Here is a 23,007-nt window from a genome sequence, read left to right as displayed (position 1 = left end):
AAAATAAAAATGGTCAATAAATAACACAGTAATATAAAAACTCTTAACATACAGAGTCATTGGATGTCTATGCATTGGAGCCTTGGTGGAGCAGTGGGCTAATGCCTCCTTAAGTAACACCAGCTGCCTGCAATTATTGCAGGTTCGCATCTCACCAGGCTCAAGGTTGACTCAGCCTTCCACCCTTCCGAGGTAGGTAAAATGAGGACCCAGATTGTTGGGGGTAATTAAGCTGACTTTGTAATAATGCCGCTTGGGGTGTGTGTCAAAGCCCTAATAAGCAGGCATATACATAGAATGAAGGCTACTGCTAAGCTTGTAAGCCGCCCTGAGTCTTCGGAGAAGGGCGGGATATAAATGGAATAAAATAAAATAAATAAATAATAAATAATAGAATATAGGACAAAAAAAATCAAAACTCACAATAGCATTGCCTAGCAAAAGATAAACTCTTTCTAATGAATTGTTGGTAACATTATTGCTATTTTCAAGTATAAGTAGTCCTCAACTTACTACCACAATTTAGCCCAAAATTTCTGTTGCTAAGCAAGACAGTTAAGTGAATTTTGCCCCATTTTACAACCTTTTTTTGCTATAGTTGTTAAGTGAATCACTACAGTTGTTAAGTTAGTAACATGGTTGTTGTGAATCTGGCTCTCCCATTGACTTCGCTTGTCAGAAGATCACAGAAGGTGATCACATGATCCCAGGACACTTAAATTGTCATAAATATGAATCAGTTGCCAGGCATCCTAATTTCGATCATGACCACGAGAATGCTCCAACCATCATAAGTGTGAAAACCATCATAAGTCATTTTTTTAAGTGTAACTGAGTGGTCACTAAACAAACTGTTTCAAGTCAAGTTCTTCCTGTAATATGGAGGACCTTCCCACTGAGAATTATTAGGAGCTTGTAGTCGGGACAGTAGCTGTATGTTGTGTTGGCTCAGGAATATTAAATGTTTCAGACAATTTAGAAACAGCTTGTTATATATTCCATTTGATTACGAGTAAATATTTTGACAGGACTTGGATAACTACTATGGGCATTTTGTATCAAGTATAGAATTTGCAGCCAGGAGCAGAGATTAAATACAGTAGCCCTGGCTAAATGACTATTTGTTTAGTGACCATTTGAAATTACAGTGGCTGAATGAAGGTACTCACAACCTGTGCCCAGAGTTACAGCTGTTGCAGTGCACCTGCAATCATGTGATTGTGATTTGAGTGATTGGCAACCTGTTTGCACTTACACTGGGTTGCCAAGCACCCTGCCGTCGTTTGAATACCATTTACAATCGTCACTCCTGGTTTCTCCAAAAAGTCAACAGCCAAAAGCTGCCTGGCAGATTGATTCAGCCCTGCTTGGGACTGAGTCCCTCTGCCAAGCAGTTCTTCCGCTTTCAAAGAGGCTGACTGAAAATGTCCTTCAATGCATGGAGTCTGGGGGAATTCCTGAATGAAACATGGATTCCAAAGGCCAAGCCCCTGTCAGCCCACCCAGGGAGGGAGTTTTCTTCTGCATTTGGAGAAAAAGAGCTGCCTGACCTCCTTCAGCTGCTCTTTTGCCCCATTCAGTTAACAACCACAACTGGAAGAGCTGGGATTGCGGTCATTGAGTGAAGTGGCTACGTGGGGGTTTTACTTAATGACCACAGCAAACTTTCAACTGAAATTCCAGGCTCAGTTGTGGTTGTTATGACAGGACTACTGGTAGAGACTGAATCTAGCCAGATGATTAGTAACTATTCTCTTTTGACCAGACATAATATTAAAATATAATCCAGTCCAGGAACTTGCTAGGAGTCAACATTGACTCCAAGGCAAAAGGAAGGAAGGAAGGAAGGAAGGAAGGAAGGAAGGAAGGAAGGAAGGAAGGAAGGAAGGAAGGAAGGAAGGGAAAGAAAGAAAGAAAGAAAGAAAGAAAGAAAGAAAGAAAGAAAGAAAGAGGTTGATACTACCTTACTCATCAAGGCCATACTGATTGGGCTCAGGTATTCTGTTAAGACATGGATTATTTTAATTAGTTTTTGTTGAAAGCAGCATAACATTGGGTTCATAGAACATGCTAAGCTCAAGCCAAACCAAACATATGATAGCTTCGCAAAATCTTTGAACTTAGTTAAAATATTGGAAAAATTAATAAATAAGCTCAAAATGTCATTTCTTTAGGATATTTTTTATAAAATGATTTTATAAAATGATGTGGGGAAAAATAGCATTGAAAAGCATTTTACTGAAAGCATCTTTCAGTAAAAATAATTGTTCAATTCTTCTGCACTGATTAATTTGGAAAAGTAAAGAAGTAATTCCTACGTGAAATGCTGTAGAAAACACATTTTTAAATAGGATATTTGAAAGTTTTCTAGTCAAAGATCCTTACTAGGGGTAGAATTTTTTTGCAGTGTTTTTCACCAATTTCATTTTATCAAGATATAAAAGTGATATATTTTCTGAATATGAAAAATAAAATAAAATAAAATAAAATAAAAATAAAAATAGATAAACTATCCTTGAAGGTCTTATCTGGGGTAAAAAAGGGCGTTTGGCCTCTTAAGGAATGGCAAATAAAAACACAAACTAATTTCCAGCTTTAATGTTTGTTATGCATATCTTTTAAGGACAGTTTCAGGTTCTGTCAAAATTTAAAACTATTTCCTCAAGATAGAGCAACATTGCCATTAATGAACCAGTTCTAGAGAACAGTAAAGATATAATTTGGAGGCTAATGTTTTTGCATTGGTTTATGGAGTTCTAATGCTAAAATTTCAATGATTGCTTACCTTGTCTGATTGCAATAGTTTTTATACTCTCCTCTATCTAAAGTGGAATCAACTGTACAGTAAGGAGAAAAGAAGGAAAAGGTGCATTTTTATTAAGCTCTAACATATCATTGGCTGTCAGGCTGGCCTTGTTATGCTGTCCATCCTCATTTAACTATCCCACAAGATCTCTTAATGAAGTTAAGCCCCAAGTTCACTCCAATAATTCTGTGGCAAGAGTTTGTGCAATGTAACAATTCATCACTTGTCAGGAAAGCACTTTTAGTTTATACATTTAATAAGGGCATCCTCTAGCTTGGTTAATTAGAAGTGAACAGTTTGCATATTTACTAAATGTGGAGTGTCATTGCCACCACGGCCTATTGCCTACATGAATTATTTCTCTATCTGCAATAAACAGCTGGGTAATTATTATTGCCATAATCAGATAAATTCCCTCTGTAAGGCTTTTCTTACATGGCAATTCTTTGAACTCATCCAAAGCTGAGCAAAATTTATGAACTCCAGCAGCTAGCCTGGTTTGTTATACTTTGCTGTCCCTATTTCAAGGACACATGTAGCATCATAAATATTGTATCAATTACGAGTATAAATGTGATTACCTATATATTATATATTAATATATTTGGTTTATCAAAATAGAGGGTTTTGGTTGTAAGATTAAATTATAGTGATATGGTTATTATAAATTGCAGACAGGATACAGGATTACTCTAGGGCCTAGAGTAAGAGAGCCAAGGTCTTAATCTGGAAAGTCAAACAATTGAGGGACAGAAGAAAGATTTCTACATTAATATTGATAACTGTATGGTTGTAGTGCTTTCATAAGCATTTTCTGAATTTTAGCAACAGCCATTGTAGAAGGTGATTAAAACTATTTTATACATTGCATTCTGCTTTTCCAGTTTTGAACTGTAACTCTTCTCTTGACCCTATTAATGAAGAAGAATAAATTTCGGTTCATTTATAATATTAACCCATATTGTGGTTTATATTTTTCACATGTCATAGCATCTTGTATGAATCCTGGATCAGTAATTGATTCTGAAAACAATATATTTGTAAAACCAGAAAAGGAAGAGGGGAAGAAAGGACTAACCTCCCTCTTCCATTTCCAATACATTTTCTGTGTGTTTAATTATTTTCTTAATAAGATCAGAGCTGTCAGTATGAAAGTTCTCATGAAAAATGAAATAACTTGATATTATACTTTTACAGCCTAGTGCTTTTCATGCATGATTGTAGATTGTATTATAAAGCCAATAGGAGCCTATTGTTATAATGTGCTTTTTTTCTAAAAAAAAAAAAAAGGTGCCGGAACTCAGAGGTGCTGTCACTGGGAGCGATGCTAGTGTCTTGCTACGGCGTCGCTGCCCGTACTTTGCACCCCTGCCCCTGCGGCTGGGAGCCATATGCCGCGGGGATTCCCCTCCCCACAGCTGCCGTGGGGATTCCCCTCCCCACAGTTGCCATGCCATGGCCCATGCTGAGCCCCCACCCAGAGCTGCTGCAAACCCCGACCCAGAGCTGTGTTCCTCGTGGCAGTGATCTCCGGCGCCAAACAGCCTCTTTCCAACCACATCCATAAAAATTTGTAACAAACATTGGAATTCTCAAGGCCATGTTTGGTATTCCCCAGCAATCTGTTACTGGAAAGAAAAAGCAATCCCTGCTGCATTACTGATCCCAGAGAAGCATTTGCATGTATGCAGGTATCCTTAGGGTGCCATAGTTATGGATGAGAAATATTGGTTGCAAAGTTGTCATTTCTGGATGTAATACAGATATTTTGGACTTATATTTGTTTCTTTGCATGTTTGATATTTTTAAAAAGGCATATGCTACTGACTACACTTATGCACATATGTAACATCTTTTGCTAGGATACATGACCACTGCTTGTCCAGAATGTGAAAAGTGAAAGATTGTGACTAAACAAAATTTTAATGTACAGATAATACCACCAGAAATTATTTTAGCCTTTTTAATAAATGTTGTTATTGATGTTAAGCTCACCATGGAAAACATCATATATTGTTATGTATATACTAGGTTAATTATTTAAAGACTGAAGTGCAACGTAACTAGATTCTAAATAATCTATTTTTCAAAACACACAACAGTCCAAACAGTAAAATTAAAGTCCAAATTAAGAATATTTCATTCTTAAGAATTGTTTAATTTAAAGTGGTTTAGTTGTAATAAATGGTTATAGATTCAAAATAGTTTTCAAGAGTGTACAAAAGATACTACTTTTTTTCTAGCATCAGCTAAATTAGACATATTATATTGAGAGAAATGTTTCTCATTTCTTTCCTGTTACCTTTATTGATTTCATTGCAGAGATGTTAACATAGGAAATAGATTATTTTGTTATCTAATTTTACCTTCCAAAAGACAGAAGCAGATGAAAAATGTGAGGTTCTTTCCTGTTGGCTTTTTTGAATTAGCTGTTTTAGATTCTAAAAGTTTAGTTCCTAAAGAAGTAACCTTGTAAATAATTTTAATGTCCTCTAGTACAGGGTAGGCAACCTCGGCTCTTTTATGACTCAAGGACTTCAACTCCCAGAATTCCTGAGCCAACATGGCTTAGCTTTGAAACCTCTCTCTTTCCCCTCAGTGTGGCTGGCTCAGGATTTCTGGGAGTTGAAGTCCACAAGTCATAAAAAAGAGCCAAGATTGCCTACTCCTATAGCCAATAGAGGGAGCTTTTTTGTGCAAAAAAAGGTGCCGGAACACCATTCTGAGCATTCTATGAGAAAAAAAGCCCTGGTTTTAATGGTCATGCTAATTCAGTGCAAATGCCACATGTACAAACCATGGTTCATTTCAGTTGGTACTCCATGCTTTGAGTTTGATGCTATATAGCTAATAAAAATTCTGCATCACTTTCTACTCTTGGATCCACGTCTTGTCCAAAGCCTGTCCAAAGCCAGTTTATAGTGGCTAACCTTAGAGGAGAGGTGTAAAATATGTGATTCACAACACATATGTGGCCTGAGCTACATTAAAATGCAGTTGAGAAATATGAAACAAAATAAAATATAAAAAATATAAGTAATATTACATTTTAAAACTAAATAATAACACATTTAATCACGAATCACCATGAAACCACTGGCTCATAACTCATGAGGAATCCTGCACAACTTCACCATCTTGACTTAACTTCAGCAGTAGAGATTGCTTGGTGTTGCCACAGGGTGTAGCTGAGCTGGAACTCCGCCTGACAGGAGCTTTTTCTCTTGGTCTGTGCTGCAGCAGTAGCAAATGACCCTGATGCTGCAATTAAGGTGAAGCAGCAAGCTTGGGCCTTTTCCTTAGGGCAGTAGGCTGACAGCCAAATCTACATGGTAGCCAACCTGCTCCAGACCTCAGAGTCTCCAGTGCAGAAAGGAGTCCCTTCCTCTAAAACCGGTTAAATTAATTGGTCTCCTCTCTCCAAAACAGGGCAAATTTCCTTCTTCCTTCCAAAACATGTTGAATGTGTTTCTCTCTTCCCTCTAAAATAATTTAATTAATATCTGTTGAATGTTGGGATACACAAGTCCATGATTGTTGTTAACTTTATAAAAAAATCCATTTTAAAATCATATAATTATAGTGTAAATATGTTGAGAATACATCTGTTTTCTATCTTTAAAATTTTTCTTTCTCTCATGCTTCCTCCTTCCGTTATATATTCAAGATGGACAGTATTTAATATTTATTTGTTATGTATATGTGGGGGTGGGGGTCTATACATATGTTGTATATAGTATGGTTAGGTGTGTGTCATGTATGTGTTTCACTTTGAGAGCAGGCAACTAAATTTCATTTTTGATGTGTGCCGTTGTGCCCACAGTAAAAAAAATGGCAATAAAGGTTATCTTATCTATCTTATCTTTCATTACGATATCAAATAAAAAAAAGAAAAGGAGGGAGGGAGGGAAGGAAAGGAAAGGAAGGAAGGAAGGAAGGAAGGAAGGAAGGAAGGAAGGAAGGAAGGAAGGAAGGAAGGAAGGAAGGAAGAAATGGTTACCAAATATTGTTTGCAGTTATCAGTGGCTACTAATCTATTAGCATATTTTTGTGGAGCCAGTTTGGTGCAATAGTTAAGGGATCAGACTAAAAAACAAGATATGCTGAGTGTTAGTCCTGCTTTGGTCTTAACGCCATCCAGTGACATTGGGGCAGTCACTTCTCTCACATTTAGGAAAAAAGAACTCCCAAGTCACTTGTAAAAAAAAGCTTCCAAAGAAAGTGCAGAGGGCAGTTGCCAGGAGTGCACAACAACTTGAAGGCAAAACTTTCAAGCATGTATGGGACATGTTATTATACTTTCTATTTTCTATACGTCAAGAAATACATGAATATTTTGACATGGCAATATTGCATGTACATGTAATTTACTCTTGTATTGTGGCACACAAACTTGTACTTGGTTTGGGAAAACGTGCACAAAATATTTTTTCTTCTTCTGCGTGCTGCATATTAGAAATTAGAGGGAACATTGCAGGGAGATGATAAGTGAGAGTGTGAGGTGAGGAAGTACCGTAGTTTACACAATAATTTGGTGGATTTTTTATTAGTCCTGGAGGAAGCTCCAAGTGGAGTGGTGTGTGTGTATGTGTTTATATAAAATACACATATTATTGCAAAAAATGAATCACCTTAATAATACATTTCTTTTTATGTATTAATTATATCTAACTCCTAAGTGATTTCATGCGTTGATATACTAATAAAAAGCTGTTATACGTTTAATAAACATCCATTCTCATAGAAGTTAAGTATGTGGGCTTAAAATTATTTGCAAAGCATTCATTATAAATAAGATTAAATGTGTGATGCAGGTATTGCTTTTTAAGGCCATTAAAGAAAAACCTGGGGATTAATATGGACTTTAGGTCTGCAGGAGCCTTTAGAGCAGGAACAACCAACACATTCATTTATCATTTTAGAAATTCATGGTACTACAAACTTTGAGAATTGCTGCTTAGCTGCTTTTTAGTTCCATACTATACCGTTTTTCCCCATAGCAATTTTTTGCCCCAATATAAGTATGGTTTAAGGTCAAGCCCTTATGAGAGATACATGCATACGCAGATAGAGAGAGTGTTTTTAATTCACCTTTATGCCTTGCTGCTATTTAGTAAATAATGGCCAACCATGCAATTTAATCCCATCTCGTCTAGCTCTATAATAGATCAGATTAATCTGCTATAGATTTTCCTAAGTAATTGTCACGATAATTGAACTGTCACAATCTACTAGTTTTTGAGATGGATAGGAAATGTGTGTTTTATATAAGAGTGTAAATACTCAGAAATTATTTTGTTTGCAGAACAAAAGCTAAGCAGAAAAATAATATTTATTCAGGTAGAAATGCAGATTGAAAGAAAACAAAGCTTCAAGAGTTTAGTGAATATTTCACTAAGAGCACTTCAGGTGATCATATTCTGGATGTCAGAAGTCAACACCATATATTGAAACTAATGGAGACAGATTCATGTTCAGTAAAAATGCTTTACTAAATTTATAGATAAACTCTGGAATTCACATATGACGACCAATAATTTAGATGGTTTTAAAATGGGCATTAGACAGTTTATTTATTTAGATTTTAATAGCCTCCATATTGTAATAACAACAAATGGACTGTGCACAAAACAGTAAAAACAGAAGTATCCAAATCATCAATATAAAAATAATGAGAATGCAATAAAAAAAATCATGGCATATCAGGGCACCTCTCTTCCATACAGTCTCATACTGTCCAATTGGGTTCCATCCAGTGGTGGGATTCATATATGTGAACAACTGGTTCTCCATGTGGACTTGGGCAACAAAAAATTAGCTACCAGTTATGCGGAAGTGGTGTGAACTGGCTGAATCCCACCACTGGTTCCATCCTACCCTAACACTTATAGGAAAAGCCAACTGTTCAAGGTTTCAGAAAGACAAGGAGGATAGGGGCCTACTGGATCTCTAAAAGGGTTCCACAGGGCAAGGTCAGCAACAGAGGAACCATGTTTTCCAGGTCCCACTAAATTGCAACTTTTAAAGAAAGGGACCTGATGTGCATCCATCCTATCTGATCTAGTGGGATGCACAGATACCTTCAGGTAATACCAAATTATTAACTTCTCCTATGTCATTTAGGGCTATAAGATAATAACCAGCACATTGAATTGCACCTGGAAAAATTGCTGTCCAGAAAGAGCAGATAGTGGCAGTCATGATTTGAGCAGGACCTTGTATTAAGTGTTGAATAGAAAGTCCTTCTAATCAGAAGGCTACTACAATAACCCATCTAATAGCATTGCAAATGATGTTCCAGTTGGTGATTCTTGGAAACAATACAGCTAATGTACATCCTAGAGGTATTTCTCTTAAGACAGACGGGGTGCCAGATGTTGTGATCCATAAATTACAAACAAGTACACTCTTGCCTTTCTTCTACGGTGTGTGACAGAAAATGTTACACAAGGTGCTATCTGGATCCTGTTGTTACAGCAGCTGTAATGGATGGTATCTTTTCCTGGGACTGTCTTTTAAAACCTGTGAGCTCTTGCTTTATCTTTCTTTGGTCAATGTTCCTTGGAATAGAAATGCTAAGTTTTGGGTCAAGATTAGAATATCTTCAAAAGGACATGCTATGGGGTAGAACTAAATGAATGAACACTCTAAAATATGCCTTTTTTTGTTCCTGTCACAATTCTGCGAAACAGTTTTCCTCTGTCCTCAAAAGAAAGATAATCTCTTCCTTGTTGGAATTTAGGAAGAAATTTGAAATTATTTTCTTCCATTCCACTTTTGTATCTTAATTCTTAAATCCGGCTTTTACTATGTTGGTTGTGGTTGTATATTTTATGCTTTTATTGCAATTTTCAGTTTTATGGCTTTATGTCTATTCCAAGACTCCCAGGGTTTTTGATTTGGACAGCACAGAACTTGTATAAACTCACTATTGTCTAGAACCCTTATAGAAATAGGGAATCCCTCACATTTCTGTATTATCTATCTAGCATGATGTCCATACTATAACTAAACCTATATACTATTTTGTTTCTCAACCAGGTGTTTATTTCCTTTCCTCCACAGTTAGTATGACCAGTAGCTTCTATGGCCAGGAGATAAAAAGTAATGAAGTCTAGTGGATCTGGAGGAACCAGACTGAGAAGGATGATGTAGTAAATTTATATTTACAAATTTTAGTTCTGCTAATTTACCCCAACAGTATTTGTTTTCCCCACAAACTTTAGTAAGATGGATATGCTTTGAGTCTCTTCCTTGGAGCAATGTTACTGACAGCACACAGTAAGTAAGCCTTTTTCATTGCATCATCTGCTCTCTGGAGTGACACCCCTTTCTCCCACCAATACTAGACCTGCTAAGTTTCAGAAAGGTGCTAAAATCTGGTTTTTTGTTTGGGCACTGGGCCCAAATTGATTTAAATTTCACTCTGGAAGAGTGTCAGAGAAATTTGGGCTCCTGATTGCCTTTTAATTTTTATTGCTGGTCTTAACTATATGGGTTTCTTACTATGGACTTTGTTGTTGTTTATATGTTGCCCATAGACAGCCATATAAATTTCCTAGATAAATAAAATAATTTGGATTTGTACATTCTAATACTATCCAAAAGTAAAACTATCATTCAGTAGATTGCCTTGGCAGAATTCGAGCTTTATATTGTTTTTTGGGGTAGGGTGGAGGAATAACGTAATATGTCTTTTAATAATTTATCATTTGAGACATTGTGATTAAGAGTTCATGATACTTTAGAACAGTTTAGATATGTTTTGTATGTTGTATGTATGTCCATGTAGGAACATATATATTGTTCTTCCTCCTATACTATGGATTTAAAGAAGTAAAATCAATGTAAAGAGAAAAGGCTTATGGATTATCATCAGATTTCCAAGTAGAAAACTGTTGGATACTTAATAAGAAATGTCCATATTCCACATTTGAAGAAAAGCCCTCAATTCTCATACATAATTAAGGTTAGAGTTATATTAGTTATACATAAGATTTTTTTTTCTTTTGTGTTGTTAAGCACTTCTTTTGGATAGTGTAAGTTTTCACAGTTAATAAAGCGGATTTGAAAAATCTATGAAGAGCAGCATAATATGATATAGTGTGTCCATGAAATATGTACAGCTATACCTTTGTATGCTTTTTATTAGCTACTCAAAGTGATAGTGATTTCCAAGACTAATCAGCGGTAAAAAAAAGATAATTACTAAATAAGAGATATGTGCACCAATGTTGGCAGGTGTAATTGTTTAAAAACCTGAGAATGTTTTATGTTCAATAATATTATTGCAAAAGTGTTCATTTTATTCACATTTTAGGGCTGAGCTGTGCTCTTTAAGGACAAAGAAAGGTCACCAGTCTCTCCAACTCCTAGTTCTTTGTCAAAAGTGGACACAGTTAATGAGGTTGATTTGGTACGGCACAAATTCTCAGACACAGATAGAGATCCTTTCAATGGAAACAAATTTGTTTGGCTTTACCAGGTTACTTAGCGATTAATAATAGCCTTGAGATGCAGGTCAAAAAGGTCACTGTACCCAGTTGCCAACACAATCTCAAATGTGCAGGAACTCCAGGTCTTCAGGCACTAAGACCCAGAAAGGCTATGAATAAAGTAAAGCAGGCTATATTCCAACTTCTTTTTCATATTAATAAGCAATTTTCAAGAGAAGTGTGGTAAAATGGAGGCCATGCCACTCTAAGTAATTCATTTATTTTGCAATTTAATCTTATGTTGAAAAAAAATTACACTGCTGCAAAAGCAAAGCATGGTGATTTTTAAATGTCAGTATGTTTCATAAGTAACCTTGTATGAAATATTGTATAAGGAACCTTTAACAGTAAGCAGCAACAAAAAAAAATCCTGAGATCAAAACAGAATAATATGTCTTCTTCTATCTTTAATTCATTTATGTTTGTTTTTCTTTTACCTTGAACATTTGGTAGAAAAATGTGTAAGATTTCTTAGTATGTATTCATATACTATGCGTCATGGGTTAATATTTAATTAAAAACAGGCAGAACAGCATGTAGATTTTTAGAGAGTGTTATGTAGTTTTGATAGAATTATTCCCACATTGTGATCTTGACTTAAATATATCTCATCACAGCAGTTGAAATATTTAGATTTGCAGCATGCTGCATATGCTCCAGTTGTTGGCTAGACAGAGTTGATTCACACGTTTCAATATTTGTTTGGATAGTTCTACCACCTGCCATGAGTGTGTAGTTAGCTCCTACAAGTCCCTGGTAAGAGTGAATATAGTACTATATAGTACTATAGTGAATATAGTACTATATAGTACTATAGTGAGTCTATCTTAACCAGTGCCCCCTCAATCTTATATTTCCTTCTAATGATCAGTATCCAATTCTATCCCTTTCTCACCAAAAGAACACAAGAGATTTCCAGACTGATGCAGTATTGTGTTGTGGGTTCAACCTCTTAAAAATATTTAATCCTGTACCTTTTAATTTAATTAAAAGCTTTAATTCTTCAGAGCTTTTCAAAAATAAGGTGACATTATTTATGTTTATTGCCTTATTTCACATTTTTTCTATATACAGTACTTTTGAGTTGGGTACTGTGTTAATTTTCAGGGTAGTCTCTCAATTAGAGATCTTAGCTTGCATAGAATAATATAGGAATGCTTGAGGTAAACCCTAGCGTTTGTCGTGGTTGTAACGTATTGGTCAGAAATGCTATATCACTAACCAATGCTATCCTTATCATTAGTGGGGATTACTGTCTATAGTATTGGTCCTGTTAAGGCTGGTAATATATTCCCATCTTATCAGTTTTTTAAAAGTATTATGTGCTATAGCTTAATAGACCTATGTCATGATGAGCAAAGCAGTCAATCTATGTGGGCCCATTTGAGAATGACCATGACTCCTAGACCATTGCAACTTGGAATGTAAAAAAAATGGTAAACACTATCAATTAATTAATAAATGAAATGAAAAATGAGAAATAGAAGCCAAGTTGAGGAGGAAATGAAATAATAAGTTTGAATGAAAGTAGTCTGTGGAGTGAAGTTGAATGTATACAGGGAAAAGGAAAAGGTCTAGAATCTAGATGCTAAGGTCAGAAAGTATGAATTCGTATTATCTAGATTTTGGATGGATATGAAGGTTGAAATCCACACTTTAGTGCTAGTTTCATGTTCTAGTGAATTATGATAATGAAGAACCAGAGATAAGGTTTGGAAGAATTTTGTAACATTCTGAATTAATGTAATGCAAGTTAATACATAAGGAGGAAAATAATTCTGATTATTTAAATAATGATCTGATAGGTAGGACCGTGTTGAGAAAGTACAGAAAAAGTGATTGGGACATTCAGAGACAAAGGATCAATGATAACTGTGATGGTAACATGAATATGTGCTTAGAAAAAGTCTGTTTCAAATGCATGTTTTAAAAGCATGAATCTATCATGGATTCACATGGAAAAGGAAAGAATATGAATTGAATTGAATTGAACCAATTGAACTGAACTTTATTTGGCCAAATGTGATTCAGCATACAAGGAATTTGTCTTTGGTACAGAAGCACTGAGTGTACATGCAAAGCAAGAGAATAATAATCATAATAATACCAATAAAAGGGGGAAGTAAAGATGATACTAAGAAGGATAAATAATAATACCACTACATGGGTAAATATATATGGACCTTAGACAGCACTGTAAGAATTAGGTGTTTATCAGAATGATGGCATGCGAGGGGGGGAAACTGTCCCTGTGTCTAGTTGTTTTGACATGCAATGCCCTAAAGCAGTGTTTTTCAACCACTGTTCCGCGGCACACTAGTGTGCTGCGAGATGTTGCCTGGTGTGCCGTGGGAAAAATTGAAAAAACACTGACCTAGGAGACAGCGGTGAGGAGGAGGAGGAGGAGGAGGAGGAGGAGGAGGAACAGCCGCGGGCGGAGCGGTGCTGCAAGACTCTCTGGCGGGGAGCGCTGGGCACCGGAGCCTTGGCTAAGCTGACGGCCCTACTTCGCTGGAAGCAAAAGCCCGGGAAAAGAAGTGGGCTCGACCTCTCTAGGCACCAGGGCTCCACGGCAGCGTAGCTCCGCCCCCTTCTCTGGCTTCGGAGGGTCTCTTGCTGAAGAGAGAGAAGCTGGGGAGAGGCGACCGGCTCGCTTATCGGAAGAGGACGGACGGGCGGCCAGCCTGGCTCGCCTGAGCTGTCACGTGGTTGGTTGGCTGCAACGTTCGAAAAAGCTCTTCTTCCCCAGCACGCGCCGCTTACTCCTTACTCCCCGCGTGGCTGAGGATGTGAGACTCCCGCCTGATCGGCTGCCTGGCTCCGCTTTCTTTGCTCGCCGCGACCCCTTACCCCAGCCCGAAATAGAGGGATCTGACCGCTTCGCTCTTGGAGGCTTTGCTTGCGTCTGAAAAATTACATGGCTGATTTTTTTTTAACCTGTCCTTTTGATACGTTGCATAATAAAATGTCCTTTGGACCAAAGCAATTAAAAACCTTTGGGTTTCCCCCCCCCCTCTGGAGTGAAGTGCTTTTGATGGTAAAGGTGAGAAAGAAAGAAAAAAGGAAGGGAAAAAAGGAGAAAGGGGGAAGGGGAAAAGGGAGGGAGAAAGAAAAAAAGGAGGATAGAAAAGAAAGAGAGAGAGAGAGGAAGGGAGGAAGGAAGGAAGGAAAAAAGCAGGAAGAAAAATTAAAAAGAAATGCAAGTAGCTTCCAGTTTCCACAACAAGTAGAAAGCAAGAAATTGAGAGAGGGAGGGAAAGAAAGTGGGAGAGAGAAAGGAAGGAAGGAAGATAAAGAAAGAAAAGAGAGGGAAGGAAGAGAGGGAAGGAAGGAAGGAAGAAAGAAAAGAAGAGAAAAAAGAAAATACAGAAAGATAAATTAAAAAGAAATGCAAGCTTTCCTTTTCCTTCACAGCAAAAACAAACAAACAAAAGCCCCAAAATAAAATAAAATAAAATAAAGAGGCTAATAATAATAATAATAATAATAATAATAATAATAATAAGAAGAAGAAGAAGAAGAAGAAGAAGAAGAAGAAGAAGAAGTAGTAGTTGGAAGGGACCTTGGAGGTCATCTAGTCCAACCCCTTGAGAACACAGGCCATCCTCGACTTACGACCGTTCGTGTAGCGACCGTGGGGAGGTCCAATGGTGCGGAAAACAGTGGAGTGCCTCGTGATTTTTTTCATGAAACAAGTGTGCCTTTGCCCAAAAAAGGTTGAAAAACACTGCCCTAAAGTATCGCCCTGATGGGAGGAGTTCAGTTTATATCCAGGATGTGAGGGGTCTGTAGATATCTCCTCAGCCCTCCTTCTGGTTGGATGGAAGGAGAGACGTGTGATGTTTGAAGAACAATAGACAATATCTGAAGCAACATGTGGATATGGTGAAAACAAGGATCGTTTGGAAGGATAAAAAGGCATTGAGAGGTGTGATGTTAGCATAAACTAGATTTGTCTGTAATTTTAATTTTATTATCTCATGCCTTTAATTTCTTTGGCTTAGCATTCTGCATTCTGTTTTCACGCTTTGCATAAACGTTGCTTAATTAGAAAGAGAACAGCATGATACTTATGTATGCATATGTTCTCTTTGCTTCAGATAGAGAATCACAAACTCCAAGTATACTATACACAATTAGTCTGCCAGGGGGGAAAAAGACTTATTTAACTACACTTTCCTGCCTTCATTTTTTTGTCCCTTTCACAATTTGCTATTGAGAATCATAAGAACGTCTGAACCAAGGGGTGTGTAACGAGGGTCTCTATATGCGAATGGGAAAAACTAATAACTGTCCATCTGCATACAGTAGTGGACTTGAATACTCCCTATTACAATATACTAGATATAGACAGATGCCCTTAATAATAATGGGACTCTGTTATTAGATTGTATGGAATATGGATTGCATCTGCTGTTTTTAATTGATTTGGAATATGTTGGAAGTATTATAAATATTTACCCTACAGGAATTGAATTATTTTTAATACTGCATTTTATGTAAGATGCCCAGAAAAAGGTCATAATGTACTTAATTAACATTTATTAAATCTACATACTTCACTGAACAAAATTTATGTCTTTCACACACAAGGTTAATTTAAATTAGCTCTTTCTTAATACCACTACCAACAAATGTTAATTAAACTATTACTTTGATATGTATGTGTATGGCTATATGTGTGTGGGGAGGGGCATGTCATTATACAGTATTATCAATAGTATTCACATTTAATCTTCAAGACACGTCAGTGTTTCTGTAAATTTTCTGTACAATGTTTTAATTAAAATAGAAAAGAGGTAATGAGTAAAGAGGTAAAGAGAATCTGCAAGATGTCCTTTGACCGTATTTTTAACTGAACTAGACCCTGAATTCATCTGATCAAGGTGCAGTTCTACAATGGCCCTGGAAAGATCTTTCTTAGTCCTGTTATTTGAATTTTTCTGCACTTATATACTAGCTATAATGTCAAATTCCCATAGAATTCTCTCTTATCTTTCTTCTATTCATTGGGACCTTCCACCACAAAAAATGGACAGAGGCTTATTGAATAATAGGAGACAGATATTTCCTTCCTTGCAAGCCCTGCAACAATTGCCTATATTATTACATTTATGTTGCACACTCATCTAAAATATTTCATTTTACTGCATACACTTCCGAAAACTTGCCAGTACTGTATGATTCCTTCATGCTCCAACATTACATCGAATTTAGTTCTTCCCCAAAATTAGAATGTTGGTTTATATTTCTGAATTAGTGAAATTAGAATCCTTACATCTAGTTTCTTAGCAAACTTCTTTTCAATCTGGATAAAAAAAATATTCATTTCTCTCTAACTGTGACACTTAAGTCTTCTATTTGCTAAACATCTAAAACATGCATGTAGCTGAATCACATTGAAAGGTCAGTCGTTAAAGCACACCAGACTGTGGCTGCCTTGCTTTTGTTCTAACAGAACGAGGTCTGCATTGCTAAATCAACTTAGCAGGTTCTGAAGTTGATGATTTCAAGAAACAGTACATGGAGTCAGAATATCATCACTGCAAAGCAAGGCTATGACAAAGAGGGTTTTTTTAAAAAAAATTTGTATAATCATATATTTTTCAAAAACAAAAGTAATATGCAAAATTGTTTTGATGCAGGAAAGAACTAGAAGATTTTGCAGAGATGAAGGAGAAAGAAGAGGTGAAAAAAGCTCTTGAAAGGGAAAAAAAGAAAAAGGATTACCTAGCCCGAAAGATGCATTACCTCCTTAGCACTCAGCAGGTTGGTGTACCTGTCCCTGACAGCTCATGCAAACCACTGGGACCCCTAGCTTGACAAAGATAAACTAGCAGGCTGAATGGGACATGACTTGTTGAAAAGATATCACAAAGGCACTACTTCGAGTTCAATTTAGTGCATTTCTATAGGCGAGAGCAGGTACCATGACTGCTGCGTGACAGCAGCTTCATAGAGACAGCATTAGCACGGCTGGCAGAAAGAGCCCAAGTCAGCAGTTTGATCTGCTACTGTGATAACACAACAGGAAGGGCATAACCTCACTTTAGAAACTCATTTTGACTGGCTTATTGTTGTGTTATCTCAGTTGTCAAAGGCTAGTTATTAAGCCAAAGAGGTATTTGATTTAAAAAAAAAATTAATTGAACTAATGTTTGGATCAGAATTACATTCCTTTTCTGTGGTGTTTGAATTAAATTGTAAGTCTAAGATGTCTTTTAAAAACTTTCTGGGGAGCTCTTTTAGGCCCTGCACAATTACTTCCGTTGATCCTTTATTGCTGTTAAAAGTATTCAGACAAATCTAGTTACTCCCTAAAAAATATGTTTCAATTCTGAAGAGCTGTTTGATATGTGAGGTGTTCCTCCTTTTAATGCTGAACTCTTATCAGTGGGAATGAACACGTTTGTAGGTACCACTTACTTAATATTTAGGAAATGCAGCACAATTATCTCAGTCTTTACTAAGTAAATTTATTATTGAATATTAGTGGGGGGTTATAATAGGATGTGCACTTGCTGCTTAACAAGTGTCATTCCTACAATCAAGAATCAATCACAATGCCAAGTGCTTTCATAACCAAAATTCTCCCCCCCTCTTTTTTCTCTCTGTCACATCAATCATGAATAAGTAATGGTAGAGTTTGTTTGTATAAGCTGCATGGCAATTAATTATGGGAAAGTGAACTGATTAGTAGAAATTAGTTATTTTAATTGTAAATTTAGTGAAATCAAGGTTTGTTTGTGAAGAAACAGAAGAAAAGACTAATTAGTACATGAATGTTATTAAGAATGAATTATTCATATGCTGCCAGAAAGAGCACTGTGAAAATAATCACTCCACAAAAAAACACATCATGTTGTTTTAAAACTTTAACTAGAATATATAATAACCTCTAAATAGTAGGGGGGGAAAATGTAAAATTGGACTCAGGGCAGATCTGAATCCTTAAGATTATTGTGGAAATTAAAAATATCTGGTTTTGCATGATTTCGAGAAAAGTTCAAAAACAATTTTAGTGTAGTTTTCATTTGTTAGCTGTTTTTGGAATAAACATGCAAAAATCATGATCATGTCTGAAAATATAATGTATTCATTGAGATACTACTTAAGAACTGGCATTTCAAGTTTTAACCTCCCCCCACATGCCCAATTATTTTTGCAAAATTGAAATGTATTACCCATTCACGATTATCTCGTGGACAGCATGTTAATGCAAATATTATTCAAAAAATGAAATTATTTGCATCCATTATAGTATACCGATTTTCTATATTCCTTTATATTACTTTTTCAGTGTGTTTAAAGCTGGTATTAAATAAGCATGAAAAGAAGTTAAAAATAGAATCGAATTGTACTTTGATTAAAACTCGCATTACAAGAGGATGATGCCTGGAGAAATAAATGACAAGCTCTAAAACTTGATACTTATGAAATATTGAGCTTTTAATCAACGTTCTTCGTTTATCTGTGGTTTCAATAACTAGTCAAGTAACACCTAACACATCTAAGCCTTCCTTTGTTTGAAGAAAATTCTTTCTTCATGATCCCTGTAATTATGAAGAAACCTGCTATAAAATCTTTGCCGGTGTTTTCCAAGTCATAAATTATGTTATCTGCTCCACCTACTGGTTGCCTTGTGCAAGATAATTGCACTGAAAAATGCACCCATAGAGTACAAAAATCTCTATTTCTGTTGATTTGACAAGATTTGAAAAAGATAATTTGAATTCATTTATATTTTTTTATATTTGCTTTTATTACAGAAAATATTTAATAATAAAAATATGAACCATTTTTTTTCTCACAAACTATTCCTATTTTATTATTTTGGTAATGACTGCATAAAAAGTTTATTTTTTATGACAAATCAAATATGGGAAAACAAGCCATTTTAAAATAAAAACAGTAGAAAACACTAATTATTAAACTACACTTTACAGTTAGGGTTTTCATTAGCTCAACATGAACAAGTATAGCTTTTAATAAACTTTTTGTTCAAATTTTAGATGTGTCTTCAAATATATACAACAACAACAACAATAATAATAAAAAAATATTATAGTGATTGTCCACTAGGACTCCGAAATCCGTCTCACAGTTGCTACTATTGAGTAAGGTACCACCTATACTATACCTGTACATTTGGTTTTTCTTGCCTAAATGTAGAACTTTACTTTTTTCACAATTGAATTTCGTTTTGTTAGATAGCACCCAGTGTTCCAGTTTGTTCAAATCCTCCTGTATCTTAAGCCTATCTTCTGGAGTGTTGGCTATTCCTGCCGGCTTGGTGTCGTCTGCAAATTTGATGAGTTCCCCATCTATCCCCTCATCCAAATCATTGATGAAGATGTTGAAGAACACTGGGCCCAAAACAGAGCCCTGTGGCACCCCACTACACACTTCCCTCCATGTAGATGCAGTTCCATTGAGGACCACATGCTGAGTACGGCCTGTCAGCCAGCTATGAATCCATCTGGTAGTGATGCTGTCTAACCCACATTTTTCTATTGTCAGCCAGCTACGAATCCATCTGGTAGTGATGCTGTCTAACCCACATTTTTCTATCTTTTCAAGTAGAAGATTGTGATCTACTTTATTAAATGCCTTACTGAAGTCCAAGTAAATTATATCTACAGCATTCCTCTGATCCACTAATTTTGTCACTTGGTCAAAGAATGTGATAAGATTTGTCTGGCATGATCTGTTTTTGAGAAACCCGTGTTGGCTTTTAATAATGATTTTGCTTGCCTCTAGGTGTTAGCTGATTTGTTGTTTGATTATCTTTTCCAGAATCTTCCCAGGTATTGAGGTCAGGCTGATAGGTCTGTAGTTTCCAGGATCTATTTTTTTTCCCTTTTTTTGGAGATGGTAACTACAGCAGCTCTTTTCCAGTCCTCTGATAGTTCCCCAGTGCTCCAGGATCTTTGAAAAATGTTTCTGAGATCACATCTGCCAGTCCCTTGAGAACCTTGGGGTATAATCCATCTGGTCCTGGTGATTTGAACTCGTCTAGGCTGGATAGGTGCTCACTTACTATTTTCTTGCCTATCTTAACTTGTGTTTCTAATCTATTTTTATGGTACTGTTTTTGTGTAAAGACAGATGCAAAAAATTAGTTAAGTAGTTCTGCTTTCTCCCTGTTGCTTGTCACCTTTTTGCCACTTTCCCCCACTAATGGACCAATCATTTTCTTAATTTTTTTCTTCTTTTTTACATGTTGAAAGAAGCTTTTTTGTTATTTTTTACTTTGGTCACAAGCCTTAGTTCATTTTGAGCCTTAGCTTTTCTCACTTCCTCTTTGCAGGCTCGGACTATTTGCTTATATTCTGCTTTAGTTATGTACCCCTCTTTCCACTTTTTATACTTGTCCTTTTTACCTTTCAATTTATAAGAGAATTTTTAATGCAGCCATGCTGGTTTCTTTTGAGAGCTGTTATTTTTCTTCTTTGTTGGTATTGTACTAGACTGGGCTTTTATTATTTCACTTTTCAAAATTTCCCAAGCTTCTTGAGTTGTTTTCCCCTTGAGGATTCTCATCCATGGAATCCTTCCCAAGCCCTCTCTTAGTTTTTTGAAATTAGCTCTCTTAAAGTCCAAGACTCTAGTTTGACTGTGTTCTATTGGTTGTGCTTCCATAATGTTGAATTCCAATCTTGCATGATCATTTCCCCCCAAGGTTCCTATGGCTTCAATACCTCCTATCATTTCATCTCTGTTAGTGAGAATTAGATCCAATATGTCTAATCCCCTAGTTCCCTTCTCTGCTTTTTGGGAGACAAAGTTGTGTGCTAGGTTTGTCAGGAATCTGTTTGATCTTCCACTTGGTGCAGAGTCCCAGTTAATGTCAGGGTAATTAAAGTCCCCCATTACTATTGTGGAATGCTTCCTACATACCTTAGTTAGCTGACTAGCAAAAAGTTCATCTATTTCCTCTGGTTGGGTGGCCTATAGTACACACCTATGGCAATGTCATTCCCCCCCCTTTTATATTGACCCAAATGCATTCAAGACAGTTTTTATCATTGCTGTGCTCTATTTCTATAGAGATGTAGTTATTTCCTATAGAGAGAGCAACTCTACCTCTTCTTTTATTTGGTCTGTTTCTTTTAAATAATATAAATCCCTCTAGATGTGTGTTCCATTTATGGGTTTCATCCCACCATGTTTCCGTAATACCAACAATATCATATCTGCCCTCATTTACCTGAATTTCTACTTCACCCTGTTTACTGTTCATACTCTGTGCATTGGTGTATAGACATTTGAGTCCTTTATGACTGACCCTGTGTTTACTTTCTACATAACCTGTACGGTGCCTGTGTTCCCCTATTTTCTTACCACCTGTTTGGTTAGTGCACTTTGTGTGGCACTCGCTATTAAAAGCTTGATTTTGCTTGACAGCAAGGTTGATATTCTTGTCCACACACACATCTATGTTACATGCACTGCTAACCCTGTAATTTTTTTATTGCCGGGGACAGGGATGTTCTGTACCAATTAATTCACAGTCCCCATTGTTTAGTTTAAATATTCCTCCAGAAAATCTGTGAGTTTATTGCCAAGTAACTCAATCCCTTTCTTTGATGGATGCAAACCATCTCTTTTGTATATTGTTTCATTGGACCAGCTACAGACATCGTGACTAATATAACCAAAGCCTTCCCCTTTACATCATTCCTTTAGCCACATATTGAATTCTGCTATACTCTGGCCTTTTCCATTTTGCTCCTTATACACTGGTAAAACCTCTGAAAAAGTAAGCCTACAGCCTATCCTGCTAAGTTCCTGCCCCAAGCTCTGGAAATCATTCTGTACACAGAGTACATCTTTTTGGGAAAGATCATTAGTGCCAAGATTTAATTTAATTTAATTTAATTTATTGAGATTTTTATACCGCCCTTCTCCCAAAGGGACTCAGGGCGGTTCACAGGGCATAAATATAAATAACAATACAAACATTAAAAGACAATTAAATCAATGCCCAAGTTAAAACAAGAATAATAAAACAAGCCTATAAAAAAAACCCATGTACCCCCATCAGGCCAGACCCGCTAGTTCAAATAAATGGGTCTTCAACCCGCGACGGAAGGATCGGAGGTCTGATGCCATCCGGAGCTCAACCGGCAGTTGGTTCCATAACGCCGGAGCACCCACAGAGAAGGCCCTCCCCCTGGGGGCCACCAGTCGACATTCCTTGACAGGAGGCACCCTGAGGAGGCCCTCTCTGTGTGCGCGCACAGGGCGGAGGGGAGTCGATGCCGGCAGCAGGTGGTCCTCGAGGTATCGCGGACCCATGCCATGTAGGGACTTAAAGATCATAACCAAAACCTTGAACCTTACCCGGAAGACAACTGGTAACCAATGCAGCTCACGGAGCAAAGGTGTAACATGGGAGTACCGGGAAACTCCCAAGACAACTCTCGCGGCCACATTCTGTACCAGTTGGAGCCTCCGAGTAGTCTTCAAGGGAAGTCCCATGTAGAGAGCATTACAGTAGTCTAGGCGAGAGGTCACGAGCGCATGAGTGACCGTACATAAGGCCTCCCGGTCCAGATAGGGCCGCAACTGGCGCACCAGGCGAACCTGGGCAAAAGCCCCCCTAGTCACGGCCACTATGTGATCCTCCAAAGTGAGTCGTGAATCTAGGAGGACTCCCAAGTTGCGAGCCCTATCCACAGGGGGTAAAAGCTCACCCCCCAT

The 23,007-nt window shown here is 36.9% G+C and overlaps 1 protein-coding gene across 1 annotated transcript in view; it reads left to right on the top strand.

The window, feature by feature from the left end:
* SPATA17 (spermatogenesis associated 17) overlaps positions 1 to 23,007 on the top strand; it is a 116,482-nt gene that overhangs the window by 19,244 nt on the left and 74,231 nt on the right. Inside the window, exon 6 of the mRNA XM_081312897.1 lies at positions 16,947 to 17,070. Coding sequence (XP_081169023.1) covers positions 16,947 to 17,070 — 124 coding nt within the window. The remainder of the gene's footprint in view (positions 1 to 16,946; positions 17,071 to 23,007) is intronic.

Source organism: Vipera berus (assembly GCF_964194415.1).
Source record: "Vipera berus genome assembly, chromosome: 1".
In the NCBI taxonomy this organism is placed as follows: Eukaryota; Metazoa; Chordata; class Lepidosauria; order Squamata; family Viperidae; genus Vipera; species Vipera berus.
This window is presented reverse-complemented; position numbering and strand designations above follow the sequence as displayed.